This window comes from Lagopus muta, chromosome 10 (assembly GCF_023343835.1).
Source record: "Lagopus muta isolate bLagMut1 chromosome 10, bLagMut1 primary, whole genome shotgun sequence".
Lineage (NCBI taxonomy): Eukaryota > Metazoa > Chordata > Aves > Galliformes > Phasianidae > Lagopus > Lagopus muta.
The window spans coordinates 266,241-286,929 of record NC_064442.1 but is presented as its reverse complement, the minus strand read 5'-3'; the positions used below and the strand labels follow the sequence as shown (position 1 = coordinate 286,929).

At 64.7% G+C, this 20,689-nt stretch overlaps 2 protein-coding genes across 5 annotated transcripts; both read right to left on the bottom strand.

Moving 5' to 3' along the window:
• Positions 1 to 28: 28 nt before the first annotated feature.
• Positions 29 to 5,809, bottom strand: FES (FES proto-oncogene, tyrosine kinase). 3 transcript variants are annotated; one of them, XM_048956430.1, is made up of 19 exons: positions 5,672 to 5,809; positions 4,737 to 4,979; positions 4,483 to 4,656; positions 4,313 to 4,409; positions 3,939 to 4,122; positions 3,525 to 3,662; positions 3,315 to 3,434; positions 3,125 to 3,247; positions 2,862 to 3,048; positions 2,681 to 2,758; positions 2,249 to 2,458; positions 1,800 to 1,922; positions 1,610 to 1,663; positions 1,410 to 1,528; positions 1,125 to 1,219; positions 882 to 1,005; positions 656 to 813; positions 339 to 461; positions 29 to 238 (listed from the first exon to the last, which is right to left on the bottom strand). In XM_048956430.1, the coding sequence occupies exons 2-19, from the start codon at positions 4,959 to 4,961 to the stop codon at positions 96 to 98; spliced, it is 2,475 nt and encodes an 824-aa protein (XP_048812387.1). In that variant the 5' UTR covers positions 4,962 to 4,979; positions 5,672 to 5,809; the 3' UTR covers positions 29 to 95. The 3 variants fall into 3 exon arrangements, with proteins under 3 accessions (XP_048812387.1, XP_048812386.1, XP_048812388.1); XM_048956429.1 differs by having other exon boundaries at positions 126 to 238; positions 1,125 to 1,528; positions 5,672 to 5,808; XM_048956431.1 differs by lacking the exons at positions 4,737 to 4,979; positions 5,672 to 5,809 and having other exon boundaries at positions 126 to 238; positions 1,125 to 1,528; positions 4,493 to 4,605.
• A 2,010-nt stretch (positions 5,810 to 7,819) lies between these two features.
• On the bottom strand, positions 7,820 to 19,570 carry FURIN (furin, paired basic amino acid cleaving enzyme). 2 transcript variants are annotated; one of them, XM_048956432.1, is made up of 16 exons: positions 19,440 to 19,570; positions 17,621 to 17,990; positions 14,724 to 14,822; positions 14,066 to 14,161; positions 13,829 to 13,957; positions 13,493 to 13,569; positions 13,059 to 13,147; positions 12,708 to 12,880; positions 11,725 to 11,937; positions 11,537 to 11,655; positions 11,350 to 11,453; positions 11,145 to 11,262; positions 10,097 to 10,276; positions 9,894 to 10,018; positions 9,527 to 9,643; positions 7,820 to 9,455 (listed from the first exon to the last, which is right to left on the bottom strand). In XM_048956432.1, exons 2-16 carry the CDS (start codon positions 17,798 to 17,800, stop codon positions 8,887 to 8,889), a joined length of 2,388 nt encoding a protein of 795 aa, XP_048812389.1. In that variant the 5' UTR covers positions 17,801 to 17,990; positions 19,440 to 19,570; the 3' UTR covers positions 7,820 to 8,886. The 2 variants fall into 2 exon arrangements, with proteins under 2 accessions (XP_048812389.1, XP_048812390.1); XM_048956433.1 differs by having other exon boundaries at positions 11,537 to 11,637.
• Positions 19,571 to 20,689: the final 1,119 nt, after the last annotated feature.

The following is a 20,689-nucleotide window of genomic DNA, read 5'->3' as shown; positions in this document are numbered from 1 at the left end:
AGACAGACGCGGCGCTGCAGAGCCGGCTTTTATTCCGCACCGCGCACCGCGGCCCTCCGCGCCTCCGGCCCCGCCGCCCGGGCGGGCGCAGCCGCTCAGCGGTGCCGTTTGCGGATGGCGATGAGCTCCTGGTAGATGGCGCCGAAGCTCGGCCGCCTGCGGGGGTCGTACTCCCAGCAGCGCTGCATCAGGCGGTACGCGTCCTCGGGGCACTGCTCGGGGGGCTCCAGCCGCACGCCTGTGGGCGGCAGGGATGGACGGGGCGGACGGACGGCGGCCCCGGTCCCGCGGTCCCGTTGGGAACGGCTCGAGGTCCCCCGGCCGCGCTCCCCGCTCACCCTGCTCGATGGCCTCACGCGTCTGCTGGTTGGTGAGGTTGGCATAGGGCACGGCGCCCAGGCTGAAGGCCTCCCACAGCAGGATCCCGAAGCTCCACACGTCGCTCTCTGAGCTGTACCGGCCTGGGGATGTGGTGGGCAGTGGGCGATAATGACGACGCTGCCCGGTGGGAGCCCCGCTGCCGGTCACCAGCCCGGAGGGACTGCAGGATGCTGCCACCCAATCTCCAGCGTTCCACAGCACAGCCTGCCCACTTCCCTCCCTGGTGCCCCCCCTCCCTGCTCGGTGCCCGGGCTGTGCCCACACCACCGTGTACCGTAATTCAGAGCTTCGGGGGCAGTCCACTTCACAGGGATCTGCTTCATGCCCCCCGTGGAGGCATAGATACCATCCTCCTCCTGCCGTGACATCCCGAAATCGCTGATTTTCAGGGTGTTCTTCTCTGTCACCAGGCAGTTGCGGGCAGCCAGGTCCCTGGGGGGCTCGAGGCCATCAGCTGTGCGCCCATTAATGGGGCCCCAGCTCCTGTGCCTCCAGCCCACCTGTGGATGCAGTGCTTGCTCTCCAGGTACTCCATGCCCGCCGCGGCATTCTCTGTCATCTTGATCAGCTCCCTCACCTTCAGGTGGGGTCCCTCGCTGCGCAGGAAGCTCAGGAAATCCCCTCCTGCAACGTAGAGCGTGGAGCTGTTGGGCGGCTGCCACGGTGCACTGCGGTGGGCAGCGTGGTGTGCCGGGCCGAGCTCAGCACACACACATCAGGGCTGCAGAGGCCGCGGGCCTCACCCTGCACCAGCTCCATGACAATGTAGATGGGCTGCTTCTGGGTGCAGACGCCGATGAGCCGGACGATGTTGGGATGGTTGTACTGCTTGAGGATCCTGCGGGGACAGCGAACGGCACTGCGAGCGGGCGGGGGCCCATCTGCCCCCAGCACAGCCACCTGTGGGCTGTCCCAGGGACTCTGCCCAGCCAGCGCTCAGCCACAGCGGCGCTGCATCCCAGCGGGTTTGAGCAGCCCCGAGTAGTTGGGGCTCACGGATGGGCCAGGACAGTGATGGCCACACAGACCTGGCCTCCTGCAGGAACTTGGCCTTCAGCTCGGGCGGCAGGGTTTCCCGGCAGGATTTCACCGCCACCGGGGTGTTGTCAGCACGCAGGCGGCCGCTGAACACCTCCCCAAAGTTCCCCTGCCGAGGGACACAGAAGTGTCGGCAAGTTGCCAATGGGCTCCCAAGCTGTACCGCTGCCAGGACCAGCACCCAACTCACCCGGCCAATGCGCTCCCCTAGCAGCACGTCCTCATGGTTGAGCACCCACTTGTCCTGTGGGCAGCAGACCCGAGGTCGGCGAGCAGCCCCCAGCTCCAGCAGCATTTCCCTTTGCCCTGCAGCTCCCCCTCGTGCAGAGATGTCATGCAGGCGGATGGAGGCGCTGCCGCCTCCCACTGCCCACCCTCACCTTGAGCACAGCTCTGGTCAGGACAATGCCACTCTTGCGGGTGATGGGCTGCTGGCTCTGCAGCAGGTGGTCGATGAGCAGCGGGATGGTGGGAAAGCCATCACCCTCCAGCCTGTACAGGTTCTGCAGGGAGGGAAGGCTGCGGGGTCACCTCTGTGTGCCCATGTGGTGGAACGCGCGTGTGGAGGACTGCACACATGTTGTGTGCCACCGCATGGGGTGCATGCATGAGGTTGCAGACTTTCACATGGCACAAGCGCATGTCCATATGCATGATGCAGGCTCACACTCTATGCTCCAGGTTTGGTCCATCAAGGACACACACAGAGTCAAGCCACACACACACATCCCGTGCACTGACACCAGGGCGACTCCCTGTGGCTGCACATCCAGGGCACAGCTCCAGCATCTGCCCCTGCCAGGCCTCCCCCGGTGCCACGGTCACTCACATCAGCAGCCTGGATGATGAAGTGCCGGGGCTGCCCGTCCCACAGCACGCTGAGCACGTACTCCTGCTTCCCCTGGCTCTCCCGCACCAGGAAGTCCCCGCTGCAGCTGAGCAGCTCCTGCACCTCTGAGCGCGGGATGGCCCCGTGGTACCAGGCCTGCTGGCACAGTGGCTTCTGCACCTCCGGGATGAGGGGCACAGGAGGTGGCAGCTGGGTGAAGACGAGGTGAGTCCAGCCGTGCCCCGGCTCCTGCAGCGGTGCAGGGGGAAGGGGCGGCAGGACAGAGGGGCTGCTGCAGTGTGGGGAGCGGAGTGGGGCTGGAGAGCAATGGAAGCAGGGCTGCAGGGCAGGAGAGGAGGGGCAGTGGGTGCCGAGGGACTGGGAGGCTCGTCAGAGCAGGGTCAGAGTGGCTGCAGGTGTCCAGGGCCTCACCGAGAACCTGGAACCAAAGATGCCCGAGATGTGGTTCTTGATGGTCTCCAGTGCAGTCACCCCACTGCGCTCCTGATCCTGGGGCAAAACATGCTCTGTCTCCCAGAGGGACATGGTGTGGAGCCGCCGGAGCCCAGCAGGCCCCAGCCCTGTGGTTCTGGTGGCCGTGGGTGGGACTCACCGTGGAGGACACTGACTGCTGGTCCTCCTGCAGGGGTAAGGCGGGAGGGGGCTCCCCTGAGCCCAGCTCTGCCAGCTTGTTGGCCAGCATATCCCGCTGTGCCTGCAGCTTGGCCTGGGCACAGAGGCAGCCCTGCAGCTGCTGCTGGGCCTCCTGCAGCCCCTGCCTCTTGCCCAGCAAGTGCACCCTGGGGATGGGATGTAGCAGGCTCATCTCCTGCCCACCCAGCCCCCAGCCCAGCCCTGCCACCCGCTGCACCTCACCGCTCCCCGGGGCTCAGTGCCAGCTCCTCGCCCCGCAGCTCAGCCTGCAGCTCCCGCAGCCGCTGCTCCTTGCTGCTCACTGCCTCCCTACTGGCCAACAGCTCCTCCTCGATGGATGTCAGGCTGCAGGGAAATGGGTGCTGAGCCATGTGCCTGCCACCCCCGCTGCCCGTGTCCCAGCCACACTCACGAGTGCTGCACACTCTCAATGGTCAGCTCATTCAGCTGCAGCTCCCCTGGCTCCAGGCTCTCTGTCTCCTCCAGCAAACTCTCATCAAAGACCACTGCCGGTGGTACCTCAGAGTCATACCTGCAGGACCCGGTGCAGCACTGATGCTTACTCTGCTGCATCCACCCAGTGACGCTGTGCTGCACCTTGCTCACAGCCAAGCCGCCATACCTGTGGCACTGAACAAAGCTGCTGTACTCAGTGGTGGGGTCGATCATTTCGATGGCGTGGGCAACCTCCTGGTGGATGGCTAGCACGTCCTCCTGCACCAGGCTGCTGATCCTATGGTACTCTCCAAGAATCTCCTTCCTGCAGGGATGCATGTGCTGGGAGCTGCCACCCTCCTGAGCCCCGTGGCCCCCCAGTGCCTGGGATGGCTGCTCCTGGGGTGCACACAGCCCCAGCCACGTAGCTCTGACCCCATCTGTGATGGCTTCAGTGCCAGGGAAAGGATGTGCATGGGGCAGGCAATGAGGACAGCGCTTGAGGCTGGAGGGGGAGGGAACATCTCCAGCTCTTGAGGGCAAAAAGGGTGCAGGAAGAGAGGGGTTGCTGGGGTGGAGCAGCGGGGTGCAGGGCTCTTACAGAACAAGGACCATCTCCTGCTGCAGGCTGTAGAGGGACTCGTGCAGGGTGGGCAGCGCACGCTGGTAGTGGTGCTGGTGGTGCAGCGCGGCCGCCTGTACAGCCAGCACATACTGGTTGTGCATGGCATAGAGCTTCCAGAGGCTGCGCACGTACTTTTCCTTTGCCTTTTCCCTCTCCTTGTCTGCAGGGAGATGCCGTGGGAGACACCCTCCCCTCAGCACTCCCGCTGCATCCCCAGGGCTGTGCCATGGGGCCCCATAGGGCTGCAGGGGGTCTGGATGTCCCCAGCATGCCAGTGAGGCTCAAGGGGAACTGGTGGGGGACATGGCAGGGCACGGCAGGAGGTGTGTGGGAATGGGGCTGGCACACACCTTTGCTGGCCTCCTGGTACTTGCGCCTGGCCTGGGTGCTGTCACGCACCAGGCTGCGGTACTGTGCCTTCAGCTTCTCCATTTCCTGCTGCGTGGTCTGCAGAGGAGGTGCCATCAGCAGGGCTGGTTCAGGCTGAGGGTCGAGCCCCCCACTGCCCATAGGGCCCTACCCGGGCGTACTCTTGGCTGAGCTGCTGCCACTGCTCACTAAAGGCCTTGCGAAGCTGCTGCTTGTCACGGATCAGCATGCTCAGCTTGGCCAGCGGCCCTGCTGCCAGCTCCTCTGCGTGCCGCCGCAGTGTCTGGCTCAGTGTCTCTGTCTGGCTCGCCAGGATCCACCACGACTGCAGGACAGGGTGTCAGCACAGCGTGGGGATGGCCGTCTGCTTGTGCCGGGTCTGGGGGTGCACTGAACTGTCCCTACCTCCCCGATCCGGCTGCTGTGGTCGGTGGCACGGAGCTGCCCCAGGCCCTCCTGTTTCTCCAGCTGAGAGAACATGTGGTGCAGCATCCCCGCGTACTCCCGGTCGCTCTTGGCACGCTGTGACATCCACTTCTTCATCAGCTCCAGGAGGCGCAGCTCACTGTCCTGCAGCTGCAGCAGCGCACTGTGCCCCTTCGGGCACCACAGCTCCGGCCCAAAGCCCATGGCACTGGTGGGATGGGGCTGCAGAGTTGCAGTTGGGCAGCCTGAGCTGTGTTGTGCAGTTCTGAAGCGCGTGGTGCTCAGCTATGGCCAGGGCCCTTTTGCTTCCCATGCGCCCCTCACAGCTGCGCCCCTGGCCAGCCCTGGGGCTGCGTTGCCGGGGGCAGACTGTGCCCTGCACAATCTGCCTTGCAAAACACATTCAAAGCATCTAGGAAGGCTGCTTGCACCCAACATGGAACGTGGGCTGCCGCAGGGACAGTGCCAGGGAGAAGGAAGCAAGGAAGCATGGGGTCAAAAACCTGCATCACTCTGCCATGTGACCAAGAGCAGTGGCACGGTGCCCCCACCATGCCCCCACCATGCCCCTACCGTGCCCCCCACGCGGCTCCAGCAGCTCTGACCCCATCCTGCCCCAACACGGGGCCACCCCTGTGCCTATGTCAGGGACAGCCAGGCAGTGAGGGGAACAGGGCGCCGAGCCCTGGGGGAAAGTGCCAAGGCTGCAGGTGTCCCTGCGCATGGCCCTGGGGTGCCCAGCCGTGCAGCAGTGGAGCAGCCAGCAGCGGGAGGGTGCTGCAGCCCAGCTCCATGCAGTACAAGATGTCCCAGCACAGACCACAACCCAATAGAGGAACGGGGCAGTAACCCCCCCAGCCCTACAGAAGGGTCCCCCATCCCGTCAGCGTGTTGCTGGGCACGGTGCCTCCAACCTGTGTGTGCCGCCAGGTCCCCGCTGCAGCTCTGGTGCTGGTGTGTTCCTGAGGCTGGGGCCGGTGCAACTGACCTGACGCAGCTCCGGCACCCGGAGAGGAACAGGAAACCCTGCACTGACCATACAGCCATTGCGAGATTTCCTGCGCTTCCTCCCCTCCCTGCCAGTCTGCCATATTCGGGACCAACTGTGTCACGCAGCCTCACTGTGGCTGTCAGCCCCCAGCCCTGCTGCCGCTGCTAACAATTGTGCACCAAGGCCTTTCTCTGCAGGATTTGGCCCTGCAGGAACCTGGAGATCTTTTTTGGCTGGGCCAGGCTGCAGTGCATTGCCCTTGTGGACCCCATCCTCAGCCCAGGCCCCTCAGGGGTTTGACCCAGCAAAGCCTTTTCAGCCATCCCTGTGCCTGCAGCCGCTCTCCCTGTCCCCGCTTCAGGGGCTGGTGAGGCACCCAGGGCTCTGTGCAGCACTATGGAAGGGGATTCTAACGCCACCCCTCGAGCATGGCCCTCAGACACGGCAGCTCATGCACGGGCACTCAAGGAGCGGTGCCTCAGCACACTGTGATGCTCCCAGGGTGCCTGCAGCCATGGGCAGACTGCAAGGCTTCACCCCTCAGCACTGCTGCATGTGCTCCAGCTGCAGCCTAGCCCAGCAGCCTCATTGGAAGCTCCTCCTCTGCCAAGCGGTGCCTTCTGGCCCTAAGGTGATACTGTGGTCACCTGCAAGATACGAGCAAGTTGTTTCTACTTCATAAGGAAGTTCCTGACTTGCCTTCTCATGGCTGAGCAATGCCTCGGTGGTCACAACCAAGGAAGACAACAGTGTCACAACACATCAAGTGCAGCATTGGGCAGCACAGTACAGCATGGCGCGCCGTGCTGCTGGAGCTCCTGGGCACTGTTGGTTCTGGTCACCCTGGAAACAGCGTTTCTCACGGCACATTTCAGGGTCAGAGCAGAAGCACTGCAGCTGCTCTGTGCAGTGGCACATGCTGACCTGCCTCCAGCCACCGCTGCCTGACCCCAAAGCCCATCCAGGAATGGTTTTATTTTCTGAGCTGCTGGTCATATAGCAGCATCCGTGTGCACAACTTGCTCCTTGGACATCTGCAGCATCTGCTCACATTCAGCGAGCGCTGTGCCAACTCACAACTTATCCCAGCCCAGCGTTGCCTGGCTTCTCCTACGCAGAGCAGGCTGTCCCTGCTGGCAGTGGGCACTGAGCTGCACAGGGCTGGGATCTGACTGTGCCATGTCTGTGAGGACGGCTGAGCTGCAGGGCCCTATCCGTGACTATGATTGCAGACAGCCCTGCTCTCCAGCAGCCCTGACCGCTGCCTGCAGCAGGAAGGTCACTGCGGGCTGCGTTGCAGCTCACCCAGTTTCACATCCTTCATCCCTTCTTTCACAGCAGAGCTCGGTGCTGCTCTGCTGCACGGGGCTGCACAGGCACTGCACAGCCAGTGGCCAAATCCCACCTGCAGTGCCCGTTTGCTCCTGCCTGGAGCCACCATCTCAGCCCTGTGCAGCCTTCACTGATGGCAGCAGGTGCGTGGCTGCAGCACAGCTCCAGGCAGGAGAGAGAGGAGAGAGCCATGGCAGCAGCTCCCGCAGCCACGTGCACACAACAGAGAACTGCTCGTGACCACAGGAAGATGCTGTGGCCAGGAGCACGAGGGGCTCTGCAGAGAGGAGCTGCCTCCATGCAAGCAATGAGGGATGCAGCTCAGGGCTTGCCCTGGAGCCAGGGGCACAGTGAGGTTGGGTCTGGCTCTGCCTGCAGCACGCAGCGCATCCATAGTGGGAGCAGGGCTGGGGACACCTGGCTACTCACCCCAGGCTGCCCATGGGCAACGTGCTGCAGCTGAAGGGGCTGCACTGGGTACGTTGCTGCAGCGTGAGCTCTGCACCCTGCTGCCCCACCTCGCTGCAGCCAAAATTAGCTCCCCTCACCACGGGTTTACAATTGGAAGCTGCTTCCCATCACTCAGGTGAATGGGATGACTGCCACCTGGGTGCCAGCACACCTTCAGCCCCCAGCCCCCAGCTCTGGGGGGGAGGAAGGGGAGTGGGGTTGGTCTCAGCCCTGCCCAGGGCCCCCCACAACCTCGGGGCAGCAGGACACATAGCACAGGCAGCGGAGCTGGTTTGCATAGTTCTGAACATTTAATAACTCAGTCTCTCTAGCGTTATATCCACATCCATTAAATTAAAAATGGGCTCAGGAGGCAGCTCCCGGCTGATTAAATTACAAGAAAAAATTACTGTGCACCAAAAAGTTATTATAGAAAAATAGTCCTGTGCCCCCCCGCCAGCAGCTCCGTCCATGGGCCAGGGTTGGCATAGGGCAGGCAGGAGCCCGTGCCGTGGCCCCGGTGTGCAGCGGTGGTGGACGGCCAAGGGGCGGGCGGCACCAACCCCCACCGTGCAGGGAGTGTGCTGAGGGTGGGGGGGTGCCTGGGGTTCCGGGGGGGAACAGAACGGATTGTCACCAAGTGGGGGAAAGGCACATCGGGGCCGGGGCGGTGGGGCCGGGGCTGCCAGCACAGTAGGCTCTGCCCGGCCCTGTCAGGGTGCATCAGAGCCGGGTACGGGGGGCACCAACGCTGCCCAACAGACCCAGCAGCACCGCAGCCCTGCCCGGGGCAGAACAGGGGCTGCTGCTGAGCGGGGGGCCCTCTCTGCACTGAGGGCACAGCCTTGGGGAAGGCGTTGCCATGCCCACGCCCTCCATCACTGGGCTCCGATCCGCGCTGCAGGTGGCTGTGGTGGGACAGGCAGCAGCGGGCAAGGAGGTAGGGGGCTGAGGCCTGGCCATTATTGCTGTTGAAGGGCACGGGTGGAGGCAGACAGGCCCTGGGGAGGTGGCGGGGAGCCTCAGGTAGCCCAGTCGGGGCAACACCAACGAGGGCGCCCAGCTCCCATCCCTGCAGCCTCGTGTGGCCCCCAGCAACCGCCGGCCCAGGGTAAGGAACGTGGCTGCCGGCACAGAGGCAGCATCAGGGTCTGGCCACACACCAGCACAGGGCACGGCACGGACACGAGGCTGTGAGAGATGGTCTGGGACGGGGACGGCGCAGGGCTGAGGACGGTTCCAGCGGTGAGGAGCCCAGAATGCCGCGGAGGGGGACGGGGGCAGAGTCCAGGCCCCTCGGCCTCACCTGCCCCGGCCCCGAGGTGCCGGGAGGAGAAGGGAGGGGCGGAGGGCTCATCAAAGGGCACTTTGGTCTCTGATGAAGGCAGTCCTCTCGTTGTGCACTTCGCACTCCTCAATGTCCGACTCAGAAGGGCCCTCCTCCTGCCAGATGTCAGAGGGCAGCCCCTTGTAGGAGATGATGCCGCTGTCCAGGGCGTAGACCTTCACACCCCGCAGGCTGAACCCGGAGCGCACTTGCAGCACCAGGAAGACGGTGATGAAGATGACAACAATGAGAACGCAGCTGAGGCTGGCAATGAGGACGAGCGGGTTGGCTGGAGGGGGGGCCTCAGGCTGCCCCTCACCCTCTGCCAGGGCGGGGGATGCACGGCTGCTCTGCGTCTGGTGGGAGCAGGAGAGGTCCAAGCTGCTGAAGTGGGAGTGCGCAGGGCAGGTCAGGCACTGGTTGGGGCCGGGCCCTGTGCAGGTGGCGCAGGAGGGGTGGCAGGGCAGGCAGAGCTGGGGTGTGATGGGCTCCATGCTGTTCTCCAGGTTGTAGTGTGTGCTCTGCACGCCAGGTGCGAAGCCGGGGGGGCAGCGCTTCAGGCAGCTCTTCTGGTGCAGGTAGTATCCCTCTTCACAGACTGAAAAAGAGAAGGATCAGCACCGAGGGGGTCATCCGCACACCCATACCCACACGGGACCCTGCACTCACCCACGCAGGTCTGGCTGGGGGTCAGGGTCTTGCAACCACTGCTCTCCAGTTGGTTGGAGAGTCCAGGGGGGTCAGTGGCCGTCCCGTACAGCACCAGCGTGAACTTGGTCAGCGTGCCTGGAACAACATGGGGTGAGCACCAGCAGCACACCCATCAGCCTCATACAGAGAGGGTGGGCACCAACACCACCAGGGCAGCACGAGGGCCATGGGGACACCTCCATGAACAAGCACAAATGTGGTTGCGGGGGACAGGCCACCTCAGAGCCCCAACAACCAAAGCAGCTCTGTCTCCTCCCCAACCCAGTCACCGAACAGCACCAGGTGCCAGCAGGATGCAGGCACTGCTCCCATTGCCGAGCCCTACCGTAGTTGTTGGCATCACTAGTGTTCTCAATCTCCAGCAGCCACTCCCCAGAGGGATCCTCGTCCCACGAGTGCGTCGTCATGAAGGCCCAGTCATTGAAGCCATCGGCCGAGTAGTCATGGGGCCTGGGGAGAGAGGAGATGGTGTGGGTCATACAGCTGGGCACCCGCTGCCAGCTGCCATCCCACTGCCCAGGCACCGACCTGGCGGCCAGGAGGGTAGAGCGGGTGCCCATGGGGCTGACGAGGTGGATGGCCAGGTCCCCCCGCCGGTTGTAGGACAGCGTCAGCCGGGCCTGTGCGTGCTCCAGCCGGCTGATGTAGTTGGCCTTCCCTAAGCAGGCGTCAACCTTCCGCCGCACCTCCAGGCGCTTCCCGATGTCCCTGCCGAGGAACAGCGTGAACCCAGTGCCCCCAGTGAGGCAGTGGCAGTGTGCAGGGCTTCGAGTGCCCCCAAGGAGCTCCCAGCTGCTCTCCAGCTCCACGCCAAGTGGTGGAGCTGCAGATAATCCCGGGGCAGCTGACAGCCTCTCTCCACCACCAGGATGGGGCAGGAAGCAGCAACCGAGCAGCACATCCCAACTCCCAGGAAACCAGGGGCAAGGAGGGTTCTGCTCTGCTGAGTACGCGTTAAATCGCACTCTGTGCCAGCTGTGAATGGGGCCTTTCTTCAGCAGCCAGGGGCCAGCTCCACCCCCGTGCAGTGCGGCCAGAGATGGACAGGCACGGCCCGCCATGGCCCGCAGCTTGCCAGCCCTGCTGCTGGCACAGGACACGGCCACACGGAGTGGGGATGGGCAGGGAAGGGGCTGGCGCCTGCCCACAGGGCCCAGGCCCAGGGGAGCAGGGCAGGGCAGCAGCAGAGACAGGGCCATGCCTCCCCCAGCCCAGGGCCTGCCCCCCAGGCCTGGTACCACCCTGGCCGCAGACGGGACTCGGCAGATGCTGTGCTGCAGCGGTGGCCAAGCAGGAGTAAAAGGAGCTTCTGTCTGACCCCTGAAAGCCCCTCTGTCTGGTGATGACTCGCACTGGCTGCTCCCAAAACCACGGCGTCCCAGCCCAGAAGCCTCCTGGCTGCACCCTGCCCAGCCCGGCTGTAGCGTTTGGCAGTTCTGCGCTCCCCGGCCCTGCCCAGCAGCAGCGCCCAGCACCCCCCGCTCCCTTCCTGGTGCTAAGCGTCTCTTGGCTCCTGCACAGGGCCGCGCACGGGGCAGATGCCAAGCAGTGGCTGCCTGGGCTCACCAGCCCTTACTTGGGCTCCGTGAGGATGTCCATGACACACTTCCTCTGGGGTCCCACTGTGATCCAATTCCTGGCCAGGCTCACCATGGCCCCAGCATCCAGCAGGCCGTAGCCGTAGGAGTGGCTGACTGTAGGGACAGCAGGGTAAGCGCTGCACCCTGAGGCCTCCTGAGCCCCAGGGCTGTTGTGGGCACCGAGCCCCTGCCCCCCGGTACCTTTGCGGCCAACGCCATTGGTGACCCAGTCATTGGCATTGAGGTGCGCCGGCTTCGAGGTCTGCACCACCAGGTGCTGCATGTCCCGCCAGGTTAGGTTCTTGCTGCGGGGAGACAAGAGGCTTAGGCACCAGCACGAGGCACCCCTGCAGCCCCCAGCCCGGCCCTGCTCCACGCCCAGCCTTACTTTGCCTCCAGGGCAAGAGCAATGATCCCAGCAGCTAGAGGCGCTGAGGCCGATGTCCCCGTGTGCGATTCAGTGCACTTCTGTCTCAGGTCAGTTGTCACCTGCGAGGAACAGACCCGCTAAGGTGGTGCCGTGCTTCCCCTGTCTGTCCCACGTGCCCCAAGCCCACAGCCCCTCGGGGCACTCACGATCTGCTTCTCATTCTGGTTGCCACTGCTGTAAGTGGTAGCGAGGGTGGAGGAGCAGGCCTCGCTGTACCAGGGTACGTTGCCATACTGCGTGGTGCTGCTGATGGACAGTGTGTAGATGCTGTTGGTGTAACCATCACAGTTGCAGCTGTCGTGTTCGCGGCCCCCGTTTCCAGATGCCCAGACGAAGATGGAGCCCAGCCCCCCACGTCCCTGACAACAAAGGCAGAGTAAGCACTGGTGCCTGTGCAGCACGCAGCTCGTGGCACACTGAGCACCACAGAGCACGGCAGGCAGCTGGGATCCAGCGAGAGGCACGGCGCTCCCGGCTGATGCAGCAGAACGTGGACACAGTGGCCACAGGAGCTGCCCCGGGTGGCATCGCTGGCGGAGGCGCTGCAGAATTGGTTTTCCCAAGAACAGATGTCTTCCTCTGCTCAGAAATCACCCAGGCTGGCTGCACGGTTGTGTGCAACTCACAGCACCCTGCAGCCCCACGGCAGCTCTGCAGAGCGTTACTGAGTGCCGTGGCTCTGTTCACAGTGCGTGGGGCAGAGCTGACGCTGTGTGGGGATCTGCCAGCAGCGTGCCCACGTTTCCATGTGGGGAATCCCAGGCAGAATGCAGCACAGGATTGCACCACGGCTATGCTGAGGCTGAGCTGACAGCTGGGGACAGTGGGGAAGGACGGGTGGTGGCAGGGGTGAGGTGAGTGGCGCAGAGCCAGGCAGGGCCCAGCGGGGCTCCAGGGAGGTACTGCCCCGCTTCGTGTAAGCTTTCAGAGCACAGAGAACAGGGCGGCTCTGGAGAGAGGAGTACCCTGAGCAGGACGGGCCCTGACTCAGAGCTGCAGTTCAGGAAGAACCAGAAAAACCAACAGAGCCTGATCCCGGAGATGGGCCAGGAGACAGCTCACAGCGGGAAGGCTGTGACAACACCGGAGGCCTGGGGAGCTCAGCTGGCCCCAGGAAACAAACGCTCACCTGGCTGACCCCTCGGAAGAAGGCCTCCTCTGCCAGCCGGGCCGGGCCATCCACCGTCTTGCCATCATCCTCAGGGCCCCAGCTGGCACTGTAGATGTGGATGTGGTTGGGATTGAGGCCCAGGGAATGGGCCTCCACAGCATCCGTCACCTCCCCATCCAGCATGCGCACACCTAGGGCCAGAGAGCAGACATCACGGGTGGCCACGCTCCACGGGGCAGAGGTGCCACCAGCGAGAGCTCTCCATGCTGCTGGAGCTGCAGGCTGTCGCAGGCTGCCCTGGCGGCAGCACCGAGGGAGCAGACACCTGCTGCAGGCTCTGCTCCTGATGCATCACAGGGTGGCACCCACCTCCAATCCGGGCATTGTAAGCCACACCGACGCCACAGATCCCATTGTTTGCTACAGCAGCGACTTCCCCAGCGCAGCGAGTGCCGTGCCTGCAGTTAGAACAGCACCCAGCACTCAGGTGGGCAGCGAGTGCATGGTGCTGAACACCAGCTGCAGACGGTGGGATTGGCACCCAAACTGTCTCCATTCCCCCAGATGGAGCGGCTGACAAAGCCCAACCCACAGAAATGGGCACTGCAGAGCTCTGTCTGCCCTGCTCTGGGGAGGGGCACAGCACAGTCGGTGCTAGCTCTGGGTGGTCCCGAAGGACGTTACCGACATCAGAAAATGAGGGGGGGTTCTGCATGGGGCATCACCCCCACACCCTCCTGAAATCCACAAGCGCTAGTGCTGCCCACTGAGGACTGGCTATAGCTGGGCTCTGCCACCCTCACCTGTTGTCGTTCATCTGTGTGTAACGGGGCTGTGGGTCTGGGTCCTGGTCATTGACATCAAAGCTTGCCCCTGGATCCTGGAAGGCAGATCTGGCAGTCAGAAGTGCCTGCCTTGGCCAGCAAGTCCCACCTCCCCAGTGCCATGCTGGTACCACTGCCCCACTGCTGGGCTGAGTCAGGGAGCAGGTTTCTGACTCGCCCCTGTTGCTGTACCCTACACGCCCCCATGGCAGGCATGAACCCTGCACCTGCACCATGCAGCTCTGGAGCTGCAGTAAGCAGGCACCAGCCCTGCACAGGCTCCTGTGCACCACCCAGGGATTGCCCCACACTTACGTAGTTGGCCTCCAGGTCAGGGTGGTTCTTCTCAATGCCATCATCCAGGATGGAAACCACAATGCCCTTGCCTGTGTAACCCTGCTCCCAGGCCTGACGCACGTTCAGGTCCCGCTGGTTTGTGTTGTACTGCAGAAAGAAGTCCTGACACTGTCAGCCATGCCCAACTGCTGGTGCTGTGATGAGCATCACAGCCAATAGCAGCCGCAACCTCCACACTCCTCACTCCACACTCACCAGGTACCACTGCTGTGGGAATTTGGGGTCTGTGGGCTCCATGAAAATGTCTCGCTTGGTCCTGCGCTTCGCCACCTGCTGCTCAAGCCAGTGCACCTGGAACAGAGAGAGCATGAGGCTCCCCCTGCTCCCGCTGCCCTCCTTGTGCCCAGAAAGCAGCCAACAGTGCCAGCGCTGCAGCATTCCAACCAGTCAAGGGCCCAGGGCCGTCCTGGCCTCCCCTGCCCTCAGCCTCATCGACACCGGCTCTGCTCCAGCGGAGCATGCAAGGCTGAGCACCAAGCTCTGCACAGCACTGAGCACCTGGCAGCCGCCACGCCGCACGCCCTGCTGCACCCAGGGCAGGCAGACAGCATGTGTGCCCGGCCACTGGGCTGCAGCCAGAGCATGGGGATGGCTTCCATCCTGCCACAGAGCCATGCTGGGAGCCCCAAGCAAGGGGAAGGAAGGCCCTCCAGGGGGCCATGGCTGTCTGCGCCCAGGGCAGCCTGCAGGCAGCAGTACTGGTCTGCCTCCCTCCGTCCTTGCTGGCCACGTGCCAGGCTCCCTGGCTCTCCCTGACCTCTGAATGCACAGCATTGAGGCAGCTCACCCCATTCTGTGCCCAGTGCTGGCCTCATGCTGGGCGAGGGGTCCCACGGGCAGTCCCCCCACCTACCTGTGGCTCCCTTGCCAAACGGCTGTGCCAGGGCTGGTGGGGTGAAAGGGAGCGCTTCACCACGCCGCGGTGCTGGAAGTGGTAATAGTCACCAAAAATCTGGAGCAGAAGAAGGAATAGGACGGATATGAGTGCCAGCTTCCCCATCCCCCACTGGCACCCTCAGCCCCAAATACCAGTAAGTATCTAACAGTCCAACCAAGCTGCAGCCAGGGCAGGGGGAGCTGAGTCTCAGTTCTTCCTTATGTTTGCCTAAGACAGGACACTCTCTGAGCACCCAGGAAGCTCTGGTTCCTAATCTGCATATCTGTCCTGGGGCAAAGGGTCACACAGTTGTCCCACCCAGGACAGACATTGACAGCTATGGAGCCATGCAGTGCTGTCCCAGATCAGCCCCCAGATATAAGAGCATGGCTTAGGCTCAGGGCAGCTACACAGCCACCGGCACGGCCCCAGCTGGCCCAGGATGCCTTCCGGCCTCCCCACCAGTTATTTTTAAACCTGAAACCCTCTCCAGTCCTACCATATCCTCACCCCTTCCTGCATGTCCTGCAGGCCCTTGGGGGAGAGAGGCTGTGCTTTTACCTGCCTGCTGGGAGCCAGGGCATAACCCCATCACACAGACTGCTGAGGGCTGAAGGGCGAGGATGATCCTCTCTCTGAGCACCCCAGGCTGCAGCACAGAAGCTTGGTTACCTTTAAGGACAGCCCTAAGTGCTTATCAGACCTCCGCACATGTGTGTCATCATCCTGGCCAGCACACAGCCAGCCCAAGCCAGGCAGCGATAGGAAGGATGCCCTGCGTGGCTCAGAGGCACCCACGACCTCAAGGCAGCAAACCCCAAGCGCCACATCTCATCCCAAAGCCTCTCGGTGCTCTTTCAGGGTGCAGGAACACGCGTCGGCACCTGTGGAGGGGCATGTTCAACCCACCCCCCCACTCTGCCTGGAGTCACAGGCAGCAAGACAAGGCCCTGTCCAGGCTGGGGAATTGCTCACCCCGCACATCTGGGGTGAGACACCCCTGTGCCAGGCTGGCTCCCAACGCCCTCATCCCTCCACAGGCACGAACAGAGCCCCGATTGTTCCGCAAGGAGAGCGTGGCTCTGCCCGCTCACTCGGCTGGATGAGGTCTGCACAGGCGCTGCGGTGACAGCCAGGAGCCGCCAGCCCACGCACTGCCATCCTAATCCCCACGGCTCCTGTCCTCAGCAAGGACGGCGCTGCCCCCAGCCCCATGCAGCCCCACTGCTCTGCGTGTCAGTGCTGATCCTGTACGAGCGGTGCCCCAGCTCACCCCATACTGCCTGTTCCTCGCCTCTGTCCCCATCCTACAGCCACCATCCATTTGGAGCTCTGCAAGGCCACTGGCCCCAGGCGCATGTCTGCAGACTGCAGTCCATTCCTGGCTCTTCCGTCCCTGCTGGCCCAGGGTGCCGCAGTCCTGGGGCTGCCGCCCACCCCGGCTCTGTGGGCAGAGGTGGGGCTGGGCTCAGCAGGACAGCACATCTCTGAGGGCAGCGCCTCGGCCCCCACGGAGGGCAGGGTCCTCCCAGACACAAATTCGGGCTCTCCCTGGGGTGCAGTCATTAGAGCCTGCTCCTCCCACCCCTCCCAGCCGCGTCCTGTTCCGCAGCACCAGCACCCCAGGAACAACTTCTGTGGAGCACGGTGTGAGCACTCAGACACCCCCGGCTTCCAGCCCCATCCCACAGCACAGACACCAGGATGGGCTCCTGGTGGCGGCAGAGACGTGCCAAGACCCGCGCCTCCGGCTCAGCTGAGCCCACATCTCCTTGTGGGGGCTCTGCTGTGCGTCTGCTCCACCGCAGCTCAGCACTAGGCAGGCTGGGAGCCAGGGGGCTGAAGGCAGCTCAGCCCTGTGTCTCACTCTCAGGGTTCTCGGCAGGACCCGGCCTGCCAGAATGAGCCCAGATCTCTTCTTGAAGAGCCTGATACACACCCTTCCTCCCAACGCGCATAGAAGGACCACAGGCTCCCTGAGCAAGCTGCACCCACAGCCATGCCAGGGCCACGTTCGGGTGGCAGGACGAGTCACAGCCAGCTGCCATGGCGGTCATCCTCCCACACTCCCAGCAGCTGGCTCCCACCGAGGTCCTGACACCGCAGCCACAAATTGTGCAACTTCCTCTGGGATTTCACCCCTTGCTTCCTTCCTGCGGGAGCCAGCGTGGCCCAGCCAAGTGCCTGACCTTGGGAGAGTGGGCTGTGTGTGCCGGGGCCGCAGCGTTCACCCCAGCATCCACACCGCACCACACGGTGCCAGCGGAACCACAAGGCTCTGATCCGCCAGCTGCCGGTTCCACCATTCACACCAACCTCACAGCTCCCATCAGTCCAACCTGGCCCCAGGGTTCACCCCAGGCTCCATATGGCAGCACCCAGCTCCCTCCACCCCAATGGCTCCATAGGGCCTGGCCAATGAGAACGGCACATGACACACAACAGGGTCGTGCGTCCTGCCCACAGCTCCACAGAGCACAGCCAGTATGAAGAGCTGAGACCCAGGGAACACCCAGGACCACGAGGAACACAGTCCCACACTCCCCAAGCACTGCCCACACAGCTGCAGGGATGGCACTGACACAGCCCCGTTCCCACACTGGCTGACAGCAGAGAAAGCTGAGCGTGGCGGGACCTGCTGACACAGGACTGCTGAAGGGCAGCGCAAGGGCCAAGGACACGCGGTGCTGTCAGACCCTCTCGCCTTCAACAACATACAGCGACCTCAGCACCCCCAGTTTGGGATGGGCTTTTCCCCCCTCCACCTCCCACAGGCAGCGCATGCTATGCTATGCTATGCTGTCCCCTGCCTGGACCGCAGCAGGGCGATGGAGGACATCACTCCCACGGCGAAAGGGTAGCGAGGGACTTACCGGGCCCAGGTTAAGGAATCCATGCTTCCTGGCCAGCCGGTTGGCCTCCAGCGGCCCAGCAGGGACGAGCACAGCCCAAGTGTTGGTGTAAATGCGCTGGGCCAACACCTCTCGGGCCAGGAGAGCGAGGGCAACCACCAGAGTCCAGAGCAGGAGCAGCGAGCAGGGCCTCAGATCCATCAGAGTATCGGGGATCTTCTACCACAGCACGAGGTCCAGGTGGCGGCGGCTCCCACGTCAGCGCCCTGCGGCACACCGGGCTCCGCTCTGCCCCGCTGGCCCCTGTGCAGCCCAACAGACCATGGGGACGGGGCCGTGACGGCAGCAGGAGGGCAGCAGCGGACACAGAGCAGCGGGATGGCAGCACGGCCTGTGGGAGAGGGGAGGTCAGAGGAGGACAGGGCTCCGCCAGCCCTGCTGCGGCCCGTGGTTCCAGGGCTACCAGAAGGGCTCCGCAGCGGCACAGAGCTGTTGTTTACCTCACTCATTGCCCAATGTGTACTTATGCTCTAAGCTCACAAACATGGAAGGCAGAGTGTGAGACGGGCACAGAAAGAGTGGGGGAAATAGAGCCCGTGCTTCCTGCTGCCACCTAGCACAGACAGGGCACGAGGTGGGGAGCTGCCAGGTGAGCCCTGCCAGCCTCGTGCCAGGAGGCACAAGGAGATGCTCCAGGTGCTGTGCTGAGGACCTGAGCACCAGTTCCCGGAGGGGGAGCAACTGCAGCCCCCACCCCAGCATGCCTGAACTCAGGGACCTCCAGCACAGGGGGGTGGTTCCCTGGCCAAGGGCACACAAGGGACTCCCAGACAGAAACACATGAGCTGCAGTGGGAAAACAGGACAGCAGAAGGAGGAGAAGCTGCAGCAGCCCTTGCGCTCAGCTCGCAGCGCCCCAGGCCCAGCAGCTCGCTAGCAGGCAACAATCCGTCCAACAGTGCTATGCTGCCTATCACCATCCACAGCTCTGCCCTTCCCCGGGAGCAGAACATGGTGACACCGGTGTGACTCATCTCCAAAACAGGGAGGAAACAGGCAGAGGGACCGGGAAAAAGGTGCACTATCACCTCCGGCAGCACCGCACAGCCAGGAGATACTTGGGGGTGCAGGGAGGTCACCAGAGGTGTCAGAGTGGGAGCGAGAGGCCGGGCAGCACCTGGGGCCGCAGGCAGAGCGTGTCATGCCACAGCACAGCGCGGAGCCCCTCGGCAGCCCAAGAAGGTGCCCAGAGCAGCACAGCAGCACGACGCCGGGCTGGAGCCGCGGTCCGGGGCTGCGCCACGGCCTAAAGCACAGCTCGCACTGGGCAGCGCTCCTCGAGCCCCGGAGGAGGTGAACAGCGGCCGAAGAGGAGCGGTGGAAAGCCCGAGGGGACTCCGCGTGCCGGCGTCCATCCCCCGCCCCGAACCGCGCACCGGGCAGCCCCCCGGCGCCGCGCCCCGAGGCCACCGCTGCACGGGGAAGCGCGGCGGGACGCCTCCGCCCGCCCGGACCTCTGCCCGCAGCCCGAAGCTCCGCACCCGCAGCGCTCCGTCCGCCACGGGGCAACGAACGGCGACGCGGCCTCGGGCCCGGAGCGCCCCGCGGGGCCGTGGAGCGGATCGCCGGGACCCGGCCGGGCGGATCTCACCCCGCGGGCGGCGGGGGCGGCGCGGGGCGGGGTGGAGGCGACGGCGCCCGCCCGAGGGGCTCCGGGTGGCCGCGGCGCCTCCTCCTCCTCCTCCTCTTCCTCCTCCTCCTCCTCCCCCCGCCGCCTCGCCGCCCCCGAGCGCCCCCCGCCCGGAGCTGTCAGACCCGGCCCGGCCGCCCCCGGCCCTTACCGCGGCGGCGCCGCCTCGCTCTCCCGTCCCGCCGGCGGCCCGGGCCCTTCTGTCGGTGGCGCCGCGTCACGGCGCGGGGTAACCCCGAGCGCCCGCCCCGGAGCCGGGCCCGGCCCAGGCAGGGGCGGCCGGGGCGGGCGGCGGGGCCGCTTGTTTACCTCGCGCAGCTGTCAGCGCCGCCCGCTCGGCCCCGCTCGGCTCGGCCGCCACGGCGCACCCGGCCCGGCCCGGCACGGCACGGCGCGGCACGGCCGCCGCTCCGCCGGGCGCCGCCGGATGCCGTCACCGCCGCCCGCCCCGCCCGCCCCGCCGCGGCACCGGCGCTGCCGGCCCCGGGCCCGGCCCCGCGTGCGGCCCGGCTGCCTCCGGCGCGAGGCCGGGGCTCGGAGCCGCCGACGGTCTCCCGGGGCGGCGGACGGACGGAGCCCGGGAGCGGAACCGCCTCGCGCCGGCCGGGATCCCGCGGGGAGCGCTGCCCGAAGCAGAGCGAGGAATCGCGGGGTTCGGCTGGAAAGGACCAGAAAGCACCACGGCATCACTGAGGTTGGAAAAGTCCATCCGCCAGAAGAACCTTCCGGCAGGTTCTGCTTCCAGGAGAGACCCTTCCACCCGGGGGACAGGCTGCGGCGTCCCGGCTGCGCTCACAGCCCCGCGCTGCAGCCCCCCATGCGCGGCAGTGCGTGCCAGGAGCAGTGCCAAAGGCAGCGCCAGAGCAGAAAGCGGCGGCCCCGGACTGACCTGGATGCTCCCTGCTGCAGAGGGCTCTGCAGGCGTCCGACAGGAGCAGCCCTTATATCTCCTGACAGAGGAGGAAGTCACCGAGATACCCCGATCGCATCGCAGAGCAAAGGCAATCGCACAGGAAGCAGTCACCTTGGTAACTGCGATGCTCAGAACAGCCCAGAAAATCTGGCACAGGGTCGCTTTCTTCACTAAACCGGGTTAATGGTGCAGGGCAGCTCCGGTGTACAGCACAGCACCGGGAACGGGGTCCAGGTGACCGCTGTGCTCTGCTGCCACTGTGCAGTGCTCCGCATCCACCCTGCACCCATGAGGGAGAAGAGGCCCCACGTGACCCCACAGCCTGCCCAGCCTCGCACCATGGCTTTGCTTCAGAGCCGTGCTGAGGAGCCCCAGCTGCAGCCTGGTGGGGATGAAGCCATGGGCATGCGGCCCTCGTGACACATCGGAGCGGAGTCAACAAAGGCCTCTTGTCCCACCGCCTTATCTCAGCGCTCCAGGGCTTCAGG

Bases quoted from the DNA above. Each gene is read 5' to 3' on its own strand.
- FES (XM_048956429.1), bottom strand. From the start codon at position 4,961: ATGGGCTTTGGGCCGGAGCTGTGGTGCCCGAAGGGGCACAGTGCGCTG. The intron at 4,410-4,482 runs GTAGGGCCCTAT...CCTCCTCTGCAG, and splicing joins TCAGCCAAGAGTACGCCCGG to ACCACGCAGCAGGAAATGGA. The intron at 1,529-1,609 runs GTGAGTTGGGTG...GTCCCTCGGCAG, and splicing joins TAGGGGAGCGCATTGGCCGG to GGGAACTTTGGGGAGGTGTT.
- FURIN (XM_048956432.1), bottom strand. From the start codon at position 17,800: ATGGATCTGAGGCCCTGCTCGCTGCTCCTGCTCTGGACTCTGGTGGTT. The intron at 11,263-11,349 runs GTACCGGGGGGC...CTGTCCCTACAG, and splicing joins CAATGGCGTTGGCCGCAAAG to TCAGCCACTCCTACGGCTAC. The intron at 9,456-9,526 runs GTGAGTGCAGGG...TCTCTTTTTCAG, and splicing joins CCCCAGCCAGACCTGCGTGG to TCTGTGAAGAGGGATACTAC.